General features: G+C 40.8%; 1 protein-coding gene across 1 annotated transcript in view; it reads left to right on the top strand.

Annotated features, from left to right (window-relative positions):
* Window positions 1–1242: 1242 nt before the first annotated feature.
* SLC2A13 (solute carrier family 2 member 13) overlaps window positions 1243–14812 on the top strand; it is a 349721-nt gene continuing 336151 nt past the window's right edge. Inside the window, exon 1 of the mRNA XM_003793533.2 lies at window positions 1243–2071. Coding sequence (XP_003793581.1) covers window positions 1510–2071 — 562 coding nt within the window. The 5' untranslated portion in view covers window positions 1243–1509. The remainder of the gene's footprint in view (window positions 2072–14812) is intronic.

The following is a 14812-nucleotide window of genomic DNA, read 5'->3' as shown; positions in this document are numbered from 1 at the left end:
GGCTTGCTTTAAAAGCTTCACGATGAAGTTAAATTTAAACCGTTAAGCTATCTGAGTTCATTAATTTATGTTTCCTCGTTGCTGGGAAGGAAAATGCGGTATTAATGGAGATAATCATGACTGATAATCCACATGAAAGTAATTTTGGCAAATTTTACTATATCTTTTTATTCAAACAAGAATGTTAAACTCTTTTTCTCCGGAGAAAGTTTAAGCCTCCGTGAAAAATAGGTTCTAGCTAAGAAACCGTTTGCTCAAATAAGGGAAATAAAAGAACACTGAAATTGTAGGAATAGAATCCTAATAGAAGCTTTATCTCTTGCTCTTAGCCTGAAGAATGAAAGCAAATCAGAGGGACCGGCGAAGTCATCTTTCTCTCCCGAGCTGGACCTATATGAAGTAAGGTACAACATATTTAAGTGTGGGGGGGGGCGGGGCTCCAAGCAAACCAACAACTGCGAAATCGGTCACCAATCACATCATCTTGGCTTTGTTTCATACAAATGAGGCAATTAAAGTAGCTCCTCTTGGAGAGGAACAGTTGAGATTTCTCAGAAAAGACATAACCTTTCTCTTGGTTAGCACGGAGGGGGAGGAAGGTGAAGATTGCCTATCAAATCTCAAGTCAGATTCTTGGGTTTTCTTTCTACCAGTGGTTACACAAGAGTGAAATACATATATGTGAATTTTCTTTTAGAGATCAGAGATCCATGGAAGGAGGATTGGCATTCACTGGGCAGAAATGTTATCTCTGTCCTCAAAGAATTAAGATGAACCATACCTTTAAAATAAAAGTAAATTGAAGAAGAACTGGCAGTGGGAGAGTAAACTAGTTATAGAAATGGGAGAACACCGTCCTGAATTGTTCCAGAACAAACACGTTTACTGCCAGGGAAGTAGACCACACTAGGTAATGTCACAATACCATAAAAGGAAGGGAATGTGCTATACCAGTTTGTTTTTCCCCAGGCCCTTTCCAGCCCTATCTGCAGGCTGTTAGAAGGCGAGTCAGGCTGGTTGAGGGGCTGTCTCCCTACCCTCCTAACTGTGCCTGTTCATCGTTGCTGTCTGGCAGGTGCCAGAGCCCTAAGCGAAGCAGCCTGGGTCAGAGGTCGCCCCCCACCAGGAGGGTGGGGTTTAGGGGTCTGGGGCGGGCTGAGCCTGACCCCGCCCAAAGAGGGGGTGGGGCGTATTGGCGGCCCCGCCCCGGTGGCCCGGGGCTGCACGTGACCGGCGGCCCCGCCTCCCGGCCGCTCCGCAGCGCCAGCTCGGCAGGCGCGGGGCGTGAGTCTGGAGTGAGACCCGCCAGGCTCCAACTCCGCAGCGCCGGAGCGCGGCGGGCAGCAACTTTCTCCCCGGAGCGGCCGTGGCGGCGGCTGCTGCCGTGGCAGCACGAGCCGGGAGGAGGAAGGCGGCGGTCGTTGCTCCCGCCGGCTCGGGCTGTCTAGCTCGCCCAGACTGCCGGCCCGCGGAGCCTAGTCTCCCCGGGAAGCCCCGGGCCCCTGCCTTATGTCCCGCAAGGCAAGCGAGAATGTGGAGTACACGCTGCGGAGCCTGAGCAGCCTCATGGGCGAGCGGCGCAGGAAGCAGCAGGAGCCGGACGCGGCGAGCGCGGCTGGGGAGCGCAGCCTGCTGGCGGCCGCCGAGTCGAGCACCAGCCTGCAGAGCGCGGGCGCGGGCGGCGGCGGCGGCGGCGTCGGGGACCTGGAGCGCGCGGCGCGGCGGCAGTTCCAGCAGGACGAGACCCCCGCCTTCGTGTACATGGTGGCAGTCTTCTCCGCACTCGGCGGTTTCCTGTTTGGCTATGACACCGGGGTGGTGTCTGGGGCCATGCTGCTGCTCAAGCGGCAGCTCAGCCTGGACGCGCTGTGGCAGGAGCTGCTCGTGTCCAGCACGGTGGGGGCGGCCGCGGTCTCGGCGCTGGCCGGCGGCGCCCTCAACGGCATTTTCGGCCGCCGAGCCGCCATCCTCCTGGCCAGTGCCCTCTTCACCGCCGGCTCCGCGGTGCTGGCCGCAGCCAACAACAAGGAGACACTGCTCGCCGGCCGCCTGGTCGTGGGGTTCGGCATCGGTGAGTTCGGGCTCCGCGAAGGTCGCCCGGGACCCGGTGTCACCGCCCTGGACTCTGGTCGTTGCCTTCCCTTTGCGCCTCCAGGGTCCCGCGTCGGGTCCTACCACGACCAGAGAATTCTTCACTCCCTGGCCCCCAGAGCCCATCCGTTTTAGTACAGCCTCAAAGGCTTCCTTGGGAGGTGGGGGTGGGGGCGTCATTGTCCCGAGCCCACGTGGAGTTTTTGGTCTCCCAGGGACCAGTCAACCTGCGGATTGTCACCTCTCAGCACTTCCAGAAACCCAGTTGATCGCCAGCTTTTCCCTTGATCCAGCCTAACCTGATGCCCTTCTTGAGTTTAGGAGGGGTTTCTCCAGCTCTGTCTCAGTCTGTGACTCCACTGCTATTATTTTTCCTTTCTTAGAGTTCCCAGCTTTGCACACATTCAGTCCTAAAGTACGAGTAAAACATTTGGTTAGAGTTAGGTAATACTCGCGTCAAACTGTTGTTTACTGCCCCTCCCCTCTTTCCTTCTCTAGTTATTTATTTGTAGATGGCATCTCTTTTTGCTTCTGTGCTGCTGTGTTGCCTCTCAACTTTTATCCATTTTCCTATATTTCTAACTTTTTCCTTTGCATTCACATTTATGCTTTCTTTTTGGTTTTACCTCTCCTGCTTTCCAGCAGGGAAGCAAATTATCAGTTAAAGGTCGTGTTCATTTCCTAAATTCATTTAGGAGCTACTCCCCCTGTGGATAAAATGCCCAGCAAGATAGAAGTTTGCAATTTACTTAAAAAATGAACGCGATAAGGTTCCCCTGTCATCGATTTTTTTCACCCGGGTTGCTGAGCAGGGGAGGTACAATTGGCAAGTTCTTGGCAGAGGAAAGCTATTTGGAATGTGTTCAGTATTATTAGAAAGCACTTTTGAGGGAAAGTGGGGGGTTGTGACTTAAATCTCACTAGTAATTTTTCTGAGATATGCCGCTGATGCTTTTTTAATGTTTCATTTCCTAATTCAGTTTTTTGTTTCCCCTAGGGTGCTGTTGAAGTATTTTCTTCCCTATGGTTGGGGCTTGATGAAAGCGCTTTAACCCTGGGGCTGCTGTCGATCTGTGTATTCACCACTTGTTTGATGTGTGTGCTTTCGCCCTTTCTCTGTGGGTTCCAAAGGGAAGCAAACGTCATTTATTCAACCCCACATGTGGGAACCAAGAGCCTAACACGCAACTCACTGTACTTTATATCCAAACTCTGTCGTTGCTAACCTTCCTTTATGCTTGTTTATTGGACTTAATTAGTGAAGCAGGGCAGAGCTCTCAGTAATATGTTGGCATAATAAAGTCCTAAGTGATCCCCCAAATCCAACTCAAATGAAAACTGTGTCTTCAACAGATAACTTGCTGTTAACAGTCACATGACCAGGATTCTTTGCTCAGCAATGTCAGCTTGGGACACCTGGACCTTTTTTCGTTTCTTTTGACAAATCACATAATTTAAGATAGCAAGATTTATTCAGCATACTTGAATCTGGTAATTTTTGAAATGGAGTAATGTTTTGTAGAGCTCTCTAGATGAAGCTTCCTAGTGTTGAGCTGTGTGGGAAGTGTTGGATAGGATTTGGGGTACTATGTTTAGTCTTTTATTGGCCATAAAAATGGAGTTCCCCGTTGTATGTTCCCCTTCTGGATGTTGGGGGTGGAAAGGTGAGGGGGGTTTGTACTCCAGTAAACACAGCGAGGTGAAACGAAGGTGGGGTTGAATTTGCTAAGAGAGGCTGTCGGAAATGACTGATGAACTCAGAGGGTTTGGTTCTCCCCAACAGAGGGAAGCCAGAAGCTTCCCATGGGAATGGTGTGTTGCACTTGGAGACTATTTTAGCAGAAGTGAGGTGAGAACCTTCTAGGAGGAGAATCCGTCAAGAAAGAAAAGCATAGGGCATGTTTGGGGGACAAGGTGAATGCAGCACAGAGGCTGAAGCAAGAGATAAGATTGGAAATGTTGATGTGCAGGAACTGGGGAGGCTTCTCTATCTCCCAGCCTCATTCCAGGTCCTCTGGGCTGGTCAGCTGAACAGAGAAGCCCAGTTTACTTGCTGGGCCTGATTCAGTCCCCATAGGGCCCTTCCCATCTCACCTCTCCCAGAAAACACACCCCTCCGAAGAGAAGCCCTGAGGTAAAGTATTAGTATTGTAAAAGCCCTCTTCATTTACAAAATGAAGAATCTTTAAGGTCCCAAACAGGCTTTGAAATGGGCTATATTCAAAACAAAACAAAAAACACTTAAAACTCAAAAAGATCACTAGCCTTCTAAAGAGAAGTCATGTGAATTTTTTTTTAGCTACAAGGAAATAGGTCTCTAACATGAGCATTTTTGAGGAACACTGAATCAGTTTGCTTGTTTAGTACACCAAATCTGGGTTAATTTCATGCTGTCTTTTCTTCAGTAAATTTCATGTGTGGTCAGGGGTTTGTTTTGTCCTTTTGTTGTTTAGTAAATGTCGATGAATAGCAAAATGTGGCTTCTGGTACCGTTTTCAGCCAAGCTTACTGTGTTTTCAGCCAGGCTTCTTTCTTCCATAAATTCATCTGTGGTAAATAATAAGGCCCATAGGAGCAGGAATTATGGTTAATTTTATTCACTGGTATATTCCTTGGCACATAGGAAACACTTTTATTTTTGTAGTTTTTGGCCGGGGCTGGGTTTGAACCCACCACCTCCGGCATAGGGGGCCAGAGCCCTACTCCTTTAAGTCACAGGCCCTGCCCAGGATACACTTTTTGAATAAAGGAATGAATATTGAGCACAAACATTTAAAAAAATTCTCTTGCTAGTAAACTACCACTTTTAAATTAGGATTATTCTTTTCAAGAAACAAAATAGTACCTTGTTAAAAATATTTGAAAGGCCATCTACAGGTTGTAGTTGTAATAGTTGAATGAATGGTTTACCTATTTAACAAATGCTATTTAAGCTTCTGTTGATTCTGTCAGATTTAGGGTGGGCTGGAACTAGATAAGGTAAACATCCCAACCTGGAGGTGTTTTTTTCTGTAATGGACCAAAAGGACACATAAACAAGAAATGACAGTGAAACTATGGTTCCTGTATGGTACCAGAGGAAAATATGAGTGGCCAACTGATTATTTTAGGGGAAATAAATTGAGCACAGAAGTAAGGTGTTAACAGAAACAGGGACACTTAAACTAGGGTTTAAACTGTGAGCAGGAGTTTAGCGTGTAGTTGGGAAAGACAGGAAAGTGCTTATTTAGTGCTTTAGTCTGGACTAGGCACAGTGTTTTGGATATAGTTCTCATTTAATCTTCCTAACTTTGTGAAAGAAGTCTCCTTAAGTGGCGAGGTCATTGATACAGAGTCAGGCTTAATAAAAACAAAACCTTGAATTTTTTGCCCTGTTACTAGGCTGGGCATTTAAGGTGGAGTTAACAGTAGGGGGCAAGGCACAGAAAAATCAAAGCGATATTTGAAGGGTAGGTGAGAGAGGGGGTGACAAGAGGTGATTATCAGCCTGGAGCATTATTTTTTGGTTGGGGAGGCTTTAAGCTGAATAGAGTTTATTTAGTTCTGCCTAGTAGGGTTAGATTTTGGAGGTTTTTAAACTATAAATGATGTATTCAGATTAAACATCTCTTGAATCTGACTTTTTTTTTTTTTCTTTTCCCCTCTATTACTACTTCTGCCTCTTGGAATTTTTTAGTGTTAGGAATCCTTTGCTGAGATAAGCTAATGCAAGGTGAGTAAAGTGTAGCATGTGGGCATGAATTACTTACATAGGAAGAGACCCAAACCATTCAAAAAGATGAAGGTGTCAAGTAGTAGAGTGTAGGTGTTAACCTGTATTAAGTGAGTTGTATAATAAAAGAAACATTAGAATTTCAGGGTATTGGTTTTTGTTTTGGTGTAAGAGTTCGGTTTCCTTGCCTTGTTGCAACAAAATTAGTTTATTGAGTGCCTGTTTAGGTTTTTGTTTCACCAGAGGCTGCATCTCTTGTTTTGCTCTTATACTCTGGCCCTGAGACCCAACTTTCTCCATTCTCTCTGCCTGCTATGGAGACATCACTTGAACTTTTTTTTTTAATTAATTAATTTTTTTTTAATTGTTGGGGATTCGTTGAGGGTACAAGAAACCAGGTTACACTGATTGCATTTGTTAGGTAAAGTTCCCAAAAGGTGTGTCACACACTGAGACTTCCATCTCGCTCCCTCCTTCCCTCTCTGTTCCCCACTTCCTCCACTGCCCACTGTGTACTAGGTCATTAATTGTCCTCATATCAAAATTGAGTACATTGGATTTATGCTTCTGCATTCTTGTGAATAATTACTTCATATTACTAAGAATAATGTGTTCCACTTTCATCCAGGTTAATACAAAAGATGTAAAGTCTTCATCTTTTTTAATGGCTGAATAGTATTCCGTGGTATACATATACCACAGCTTGTTAGTCCATCCCTGCGTTGGTGGGCATTTAGCCTGTTTCCACATTTTGGTGATTATAAATTGAGCTGCAATAAACAGTCTAGTGCAGGTATCTTGATGGTGGAAGGAGCTTTTTCCTTCTCCATAAATGCCCAGCAATGGGATTGTAGGATCAAATGGGAGGTCTAACTACAGTTCTTTAAAGATTCTCCATACTTCCTTCCAAAAAGGTTGTATTAGCTTGTAGTCCCACCAGCAGTGTAAAAGTGTTCCTTTCTCTCCACATCCATGCCAGTATCTGCAGTTTTAAGATTTTGCCATGTGGTCCATTCTCGCTGGGGTTAGATGATATCAGGGTGGTTTTGATTGGCATTTCTCTCATAATTAGGGACAGTGAACGTTTTTTCATGTTTGTTAGCCATTCGTCTGTCTTCTTTAGACAAAGTTCTATTCATGTCTCTTGCCCATTGATATATGAGATTGTTGGCTTTTTTCATGTGGATTAATTTGAGTTCTCTATAGATCCTAGTTATCAAACTTTTGTCTGATTCAAAATATGCAAGTATCCTTTCCCATTGTGTAGATTGTCTGTTTGCTTTGGTTGTTGTCTCCTTAGCTGTACAGAGCTTTTCAGTTAAGTCCTGTTTGTTTATTTTTATTGTTGCTGCAATTGCCACAGAAGTCTTCTTCATAAAGTCTTTCCCCAGGCCAATATCTTGCAGTGTTTTTCCTGTGCTTTCATTGAGGATTTTTATTGTTTCCTGCCTTAAATTTAGGTCTTTTATCTATTGGCTAGGATTTTGTTGAGAATTTTTGCATCTATTTTCATTAGTGAAATTTTTCAGGCAAATGGAATTCAGAAGAAAAGAGGGATTGCAATCTTATTTTCAGATTCAAATGGATTTAAAGTAACTAAAGTCAAAAAAGATAAAGATGGACACTTTGTATTGGTCAAGGGAAAAATACAACAAGAAGACATTTCAATTCTAAATATTTATGCACCCAACATAAATGCTACCTTATTCTTGAAACAGACCTTTTTTAGTATGAGCAATATGATATCGTATAACACCATAACAAGGGACTTTAACACTCCTGTTACAGAACTAGACAGAGCCTCTAAACCAGCAGTTCTCAACCTTTGAGTCATCACCCCTTTGTAACAATGAAAATACATCATGGCATTAGGAAGGTTGAGAACCACTGCAAACAGAAATTAAAGATGTAAGGGACTTAAATGAGATCCTAGAACAACTATGCTTGATAGACGTATATAGAACACTGTGTCTAAAAGCTAAAGAATATATATTCTTCTCATCAGCCCATGGAAAAAATTGATCATATCCTAGGACACAAAAGAAACCTCAACAGAATCCAAAGAATTGCAATTTTACCTTGTATCTTCTCAGACCCCCAAAGCATTAAAGGTGGAACTCAACTCTAAAGAAAACATTCAACTCCACACAAAGAGATGGAAATTAAACAACCTTATGCTGAATGACAGTTGTGTACAGGAAGAAATAAAAAGAGGAAATCATTAGCTTCCTTGAGCATAACAACAGTGAAGACACAAGCTACCAAAACTGGTGGGATACAGCAAAGCAGTCCTGAGAGGAAAATAATCACTTTAGATGCCTACATCCAAAAAACAGATGTAGGCATCAGAGCACATCAACAAACTCACATGCCATCTTATGGAATTGGAAAAAGAAGAACAATCTAAGCCTAAACCCAGCAGAAGAAAAGAAATATCTAAAATTAAATCAGAGATTAATGAAATTAGAACCAAAAGAATCATTCAGAAAATTAGTGAAATAAGGAATTGGATTTTTGAAAAAATAAAATAGATAAACCTTTGGCAAGACTAACTAGAAATAGAAAAGTAAAATCTTTAGTAATCTCAATCAGAAATGATAAATGGGAAATGACAACAGATGCCACAGAGATGTAAGAGATTATCCCTGAATACTGAAAAAAAAAACACTCTATGCCTAGAAATTTGACAATGTGAAGGAAATGGATCAACATTTGGAATCACACCCTCTCCCTAGACTTAGCCAGGAAGAAACAGACCAATTTCAAGCCCTGAGATCAAAGAAGCAATAAAAAATCTCCCGACAAAATAATGTCCTGATCTGGATGGCTTCGCAGCAGAATTCTATCAAACCTTCAAAAAAGAGCTTATTCCCATATTGCAGAAATTATTCCAAAAAATTGAGGATGAAGGAATCTTCCTCAATACGTTCTATGAAGCAAACATTATTACCCTGATACCAAAACCAGGAAAAGACCCAACTAAAAAGGAGAACTTCACACTTGAACTTTTTAAACTTGAAGACCCAAATTTTAAATAGGACACAAATTTTCCATCTTGGAGATTATTGTATTGTAACAGGGTTAATCTTATTTTGTTTACTCTTCACACATCTCATTTTGCAAATGTTGTGTTTAAAAGTATTGTACTTATATTCAAAGTTGTAGGTGCAGTTAATAACAACAGGATTGAGGGAATGTGAGTTCACTCAAGTTTGCTTTTTTTAAAAAAAAAATTATTTCTGTGACCATGTTTCTGCCATGCATACCATACAGGAAATTGTCTAGAAAAGGCAAATTCCAAGACCCATGGTACCATGATCACGAGTAGCATGTATGCAATCAACCAAAAAGCATACAAATTGGCCTTTCTCCATGGTTTTGGCATTTACTGTTCATTGTAAGTAGTGATTTAGTGCCTACATAGGGAATGTCAGGAATTCTTTAAATTCTGTTATTCACCAGTATTCAAAATCTTTACTGAGAATTGACATATTAATTTATACATCAATGGATCTGTTGAATTAATCTTAGATTTACATCAGTTTTCCTCTGTCAGCTGCTGTTTCAGGACTCCCTCTGCTGGAACTCGGTTTGTAGCTGCATATTGAAGCTTGTCAGTGGCAGATGATGGCTTCTTGAGTCATACTTTTAGAAATATATTTTTTTAAACAGCCCTTCGAATTCTTATTCCTCAATGCAAAGCAAGTGTAAAATCTTGTTTGATTAAAAAAATCGTGCAACATTGAGATTATGTCAATAAAGAATTTCATTTAAGGTAAGCTTAGTTAGTCAGAAGCAGTCAGATTTTCCAGTAGTTACTGAGCTAATAGATTTTTTTAGTGGGGGATGATTAAATTTGTTTTTTTCTACTCCCCCCCTTAATTTCTTGTTTGGTTGTTTTTTTCTTTTTTAAAGTGGGACTTCTGTGTTGGATTTATGTTCCCGACTGGCGTAACACTGACACATGAAATAAAGCCTCCTTTGACTTCTTGTATTTCCTTGTTTTACACACATCAACAGTTTAGTTCCCAGCCCTGCCCCTTTTCTATCTGGCAGCTTAGGAAGATTATAACCTAGTTATGTTTGCCTGATGGCATTGCAACACTCTGCTCAAGTGAGTTAGATGACGTAGGTTTGTTAACATGAGTTACACGAGATTGTTAATGTGACTTCTCTGGAAAACAGTGCTCTTTTTCATTCATCTATATTTCCTCTGTATTACATAACCTTAAAGTGAAAACACAGTCAAGATTTGTCTCTGATCAAACTTGGTTCCTTTATATTTCCTTCCTGTTTGCAGTTTTTTTTTTTTAAATTAATTTTTCTTATACATGTGTATATTAGGTTTTCACTTCTGCCTTTACAGAATTAAAAAGGCTAAATTTAATGACAGGAACAATATTTAACATGAGGACTGAGAACAAAAACCTCATTAAGAATGAATGAAGATAAATACATTCAGAAAAGAAATCAGACGATTGTTGCAACAAAATATTAAGCAATAATAATAGTAATAATGCAAAGAAAGTAACATTCACATTGTCAGATAGAAGCATATCTATTACGAAAAGTAAAAATACCAGGTGTTGGTGAGAATAACCCAGTGGGATAATACTGTTACCTTTAAGATGGGGATATTTATGCAGAAAGAGATGAAGTAATTTTCTCATGGTCAGAAGCTCCTGGGTGGAGCCAGAGCTGGCACCTAAGAAAGAGGTGTGGCTTCCCAGTCTGTGCTCAACCAACCACTGTGGCACTCCTCCCTGAAACTGTGAAACTGGAGTAATTGGTCTTCACCACAACTTGTCACATGAACATTACTTCTGTTTTGCTGTAGATTTATACTTTTATTGCGGGGGGTGGGGAACACAACATTAAATATACCATCTTAACCATTTTCAGGTGTGCAGTTCAATATCGAGATACTACATGGTTGTGCAGCAGTCCTCTGGAACGTTCTCATCTTACAAAACCAAAACTCCTGTACCTATACAAACACTCAAGCCCCATTTCACTCCCCAAACCCTTGGCAACCACTTTTCTGTGATTTTGACTGCTTTAGATACTTTATGTTAAAATCATGCCACATTTTTCATGCTTATTTCACTTGAGGTTTAACCATGTTATGGCATAATTTCCTTCTTTTAAAAGACTGCTTAGTATTCCTTTGTAAACATATACCACATTTTCTTTATCCCTTCATTTATAGTGCTTCTCCCTCTTGGCTTTTGTGGATTATGCTGCACCAAACGTGGGAGTGCAACTATCTCTTGGAGATCCTGCTTTGAATTCTTCTGCGTAAATACTCAACAGTGGGATTTCTGAACCATATGGTAATTCTAGTGTTAATTTAATGAGGTACTTGTATTTTCCATAGTGGCTACAGAGTTTTACTTTGCTATTTACAGTGCACAAAGGTTCCCATTTCTCTGTATTCTCACCAGCACTTGTTATTTTTACTTTTCGTAGTAGCCATCCTCATAGATAGGAGGTGATGTTTCACTGTGGTTTTTATTTACATTTCTCTTATTTATGATTTTTATCTTTTTTTTTTTTTACTGTTGGCTGTTTATATTCTTTGGAAAATTATTGTCTTTTCAAGGTCTTTACTACTTAATTGAGTTATTTTTATTGCTGTTGAGTTGTAGAAGTTCCTTATGTATTATTAACATTAACCACCTTTCAGATAGGTGATTTGGAAATATTTTCTTTCATTTCCATAGGCTGCCTTTTCACTTTGTTGATTGCTTCCTTTGATGTGCAGTTTTTAAGTTTGATGTATTTCTATTTGTCTGTTTTTGCTTTTGGTGCCTTTGTGTTTGGTGTTATGTCCAATAAATAATTGCCAAAGCCAGTGTCTTGAAGTTCTTCCCTATGTTTTCTTCTAGGAGTTTGATAGTTTTAGGTCGTATGATTAAGTCTTTCGTATCTTTGAGTTAATGTTTGTATATGGTGTAAGTTAAGGCTACAACTTCACTCTTTTTTATGTGGATATCCACTCTTCCCATCACTGCTTGTCAAAGAGATTATTCTTTTGCCTACACGTCATTTTTAACATACAAACCTTAAGTTTAATGAGTTTTTTAAGAGCACACCCATGGCATATATCAAGGAGTAACAATGAGGAAGGCAGAACTGGGTTAGGAACTCTTCTTTCCCTTGCTAAGGGCTATTGAACAACACGCCTATAATTAGGACTGCTGTGTTACACAACTTCAGGGGGACCTGTTCTCACAGTGCTCTAGAAGGGGGGGTGCATTCACATGGAATACAGTGAAAATGGGGTCCCCAAGAGTTGGACCACACAGTAACTGCCTTTATTGCAGCAACTAAAATGTAAAATGAGCTTTTAGTGTTTTTTCCCTTTCAGTTCACGATGTTCTCAGTGCGTTCCGTGTGCTTTTCCCTAATATCCTCTCTCCCCCCGTCCCACAACCATTCACTGAGTAATGACTTGGTTGGGCGCTGGAGAGACTAAAAATAGTCCTTCTTCATAAAAGACCAAATTCTGGTAGGGGAAGACAAACACAAGAGTGCGGTAATGTGGTGTTAATCCTAGGATAGAAGTATTTGTAAGATGTTTACTTATCCCTCGCTGTCCAGCTGTGTCATGAAAAATTCCTCAGTGGCCTCTGCTAAATGTTAGCACTTTCTCTGAACCACACTCATGGCATTTGACTGCTTTATTTCCTACAGCACTATCTTTTTTTGAGCATGGTTCATCTCTACTCATAGACCAGAAAACTCATGGGTATTAAGTAACTAGGTATTAATAGTATTTATATCCTCCCCTTGCATTTAGTACCATAATTTTTATATATTAAGCTCTTAAATATATAGCAAACTAAAGAGTGTATGAAAGTAATATGCAACAGAATATTGCTGTAGTTGAAAACTAGAAATCTTAGGTAGGAACTTAACTGCAGCACTGTTAAGAAAGTGGAGTGACTTGATAGTTAAGCTTGAGGCCTCTGAATCCACACTGCTGTGGCTTGCTCTGTGGCTAGGCACTTAGCAGCTGGGTTGATGTGTCATGTTACTAAATCTCTTGTGCTTCCATTTCTTTACTGGTAGAATGGGACAATACCTGCCTTTTCCAGTTGTTGCAAGGATTAAATGTGCTTTCACAGTGCATGGCAATGCAAAGCATCACTGGTTAAACATCCACATACAAGCTGTGTAATCTTTGGCAGATTACCACTATGTGCTTCCATTATTGACTCTCTAAAATGAGCATTATAATAGCACTTAGAAAATAGGGATGTTGTAGAAATTAAATGAGCTAATGCATGTAAAAATGCCTGGCTAATAGTGAGTGTTAGCTTCTGTCATGAGGTATAGTCATCTTCATTGTGGCTATAATACCTTTCTATACTCAAGGGAGATAAACTTGTTAGATTTTTATATTTATACCAACTAGTAACTGATGAGCAAAAACTTTAAAATATAAATGGAACCAACTGGAAAAACAGAATGGATAATGTAAAAGTGAGGCAGTGCTGTCAAGTGTCCAGTGTAAGATTTGGGTCTTAATGAAGGTTGTAAACATTGTGGTCTCAGAGGAGGTCAGACGTTCTGGTGGGAAGAAGTAAGAGTTGATACATGTAAATCATGGAGGTGATTAAGCAGTTTGTCTTGGCAATATGGAAGGGTGGAATAAGAAAGTAGTAAAAATATGAATCTATTTGTTAGAGTATAGTGTTGCTTAGTAGTAAGAGACCAGCATTTGATTTATCTTGTACTATAATTATTGTACATACTTATTTATAGACTAAGTCATTCCATTCTGAGTGGAAAAGATGTATCTGCCTTTTTAAGGGCCAAATATTAATAGTTTTAATAAAAGACTTGAAACACAAATTAAAAATACACCTATAATCATGACTGCTGTGTTACATAACTGCAGGGGGACCCAAATTAAAAATACAAATTGAAAATGAATTGGAGACACGTCTAACTGTGGATTTAAAAGATTCTTGAGGTGGAACAAGATGGCAGACCAGAAGGATTGTTCAGCTGAGCTCTCCTAGAACAACTAGGGAAAAAGAGAGAAACCCAGCCATACCTGGTGTGAGACCTTACCCAGAGTTGTAGCTCAGGGAGCATAGTGAGAAGGTGGTGAGCTGGATCCAGAGCAGTGGAAATCTGATAAATTAGGAAAGTGATTGCTACTGACTGGGATTGGCTGGATCCCAACAGAGGCTTGGGATTGGAGGAAGCCTTTCCGGAGTTTTCAGTTGTTGGGGTGTGTGTTGAGTGGAAAGCTTGGCAAAGTATGGCAGACTCAACTGTATACAGAAATGGAAGTCAGAAGAAAGGAGGGGTTGCAATCTTATTTTCAGATACAAGCATATTTAAAACAACTTTAGTTAAGAAAGACAAGGATGGAAACTTTATAGTGATCAAAGGAACAATACAATAAGAAGATACTTCAATTTTAAGTATTTATGCACCCAAATTAAAAGCTCTCAGATTTATGAAACAGACCTTGATGAGTCTAAGAAATATGTTATCTCATAACCCCATAATAGAGAGTTTAACATCTCTCTGACAGAACCGGACAGATCCTCTAAACAGAAACTAAACAAAGATACAAGGGACATAAATGTGACTATAGAACAAAAGGGATTAGTAGACATATACTGAACACACCATCCCCAAACTAAAGACCACATCCTAGGATACAAATCAAACCTCAGCAAAATTAAAAGAATGGAAATTATATCTTCTCAGACCATAATGCAATGGTTTTTGTTGGAGGTGGAACTCAACTCCAACAAAAACATTCATCCTGGTGGTGCCCTAGCTTAGTGGGTAGGGTGCTGGCCACATACACTGAGGATGGTGAGTTCAAACTCAAACTGGGCCAGCTAAAACAACAATGACTATTGCAACAACAGCAAAAAATAACTGGGCATTGTGGCAGGTGCCTGTAGTCCCAGCTACTTGGGAGGCTGAGGCAAGAGAATCATTAAGCCGAAGAGTTTGAGTTTGCTGTGAGCTGTGACA

Source organism: Otolemur garnettii, unplaced genomic scaffold, assembly GCF_000181295.1.
Source record: "Otolemur garnettii isolate 467f Iridium unplaced genomic scaffold, OtoGar3 scaffold00070, whole genome shotgun sequence".
NCBI classification, from domain to species: Eukaryota; Metazoa; Chordata; class Mammalia; order Primates; family Galagidae; genus Otolemur; species Otolemur garnettii.
The sequence above is the reverse complement of the archived record's forward strand: the minus strand, read 5'-3'. Positions and strand labels throughout refer to the sequence as shown.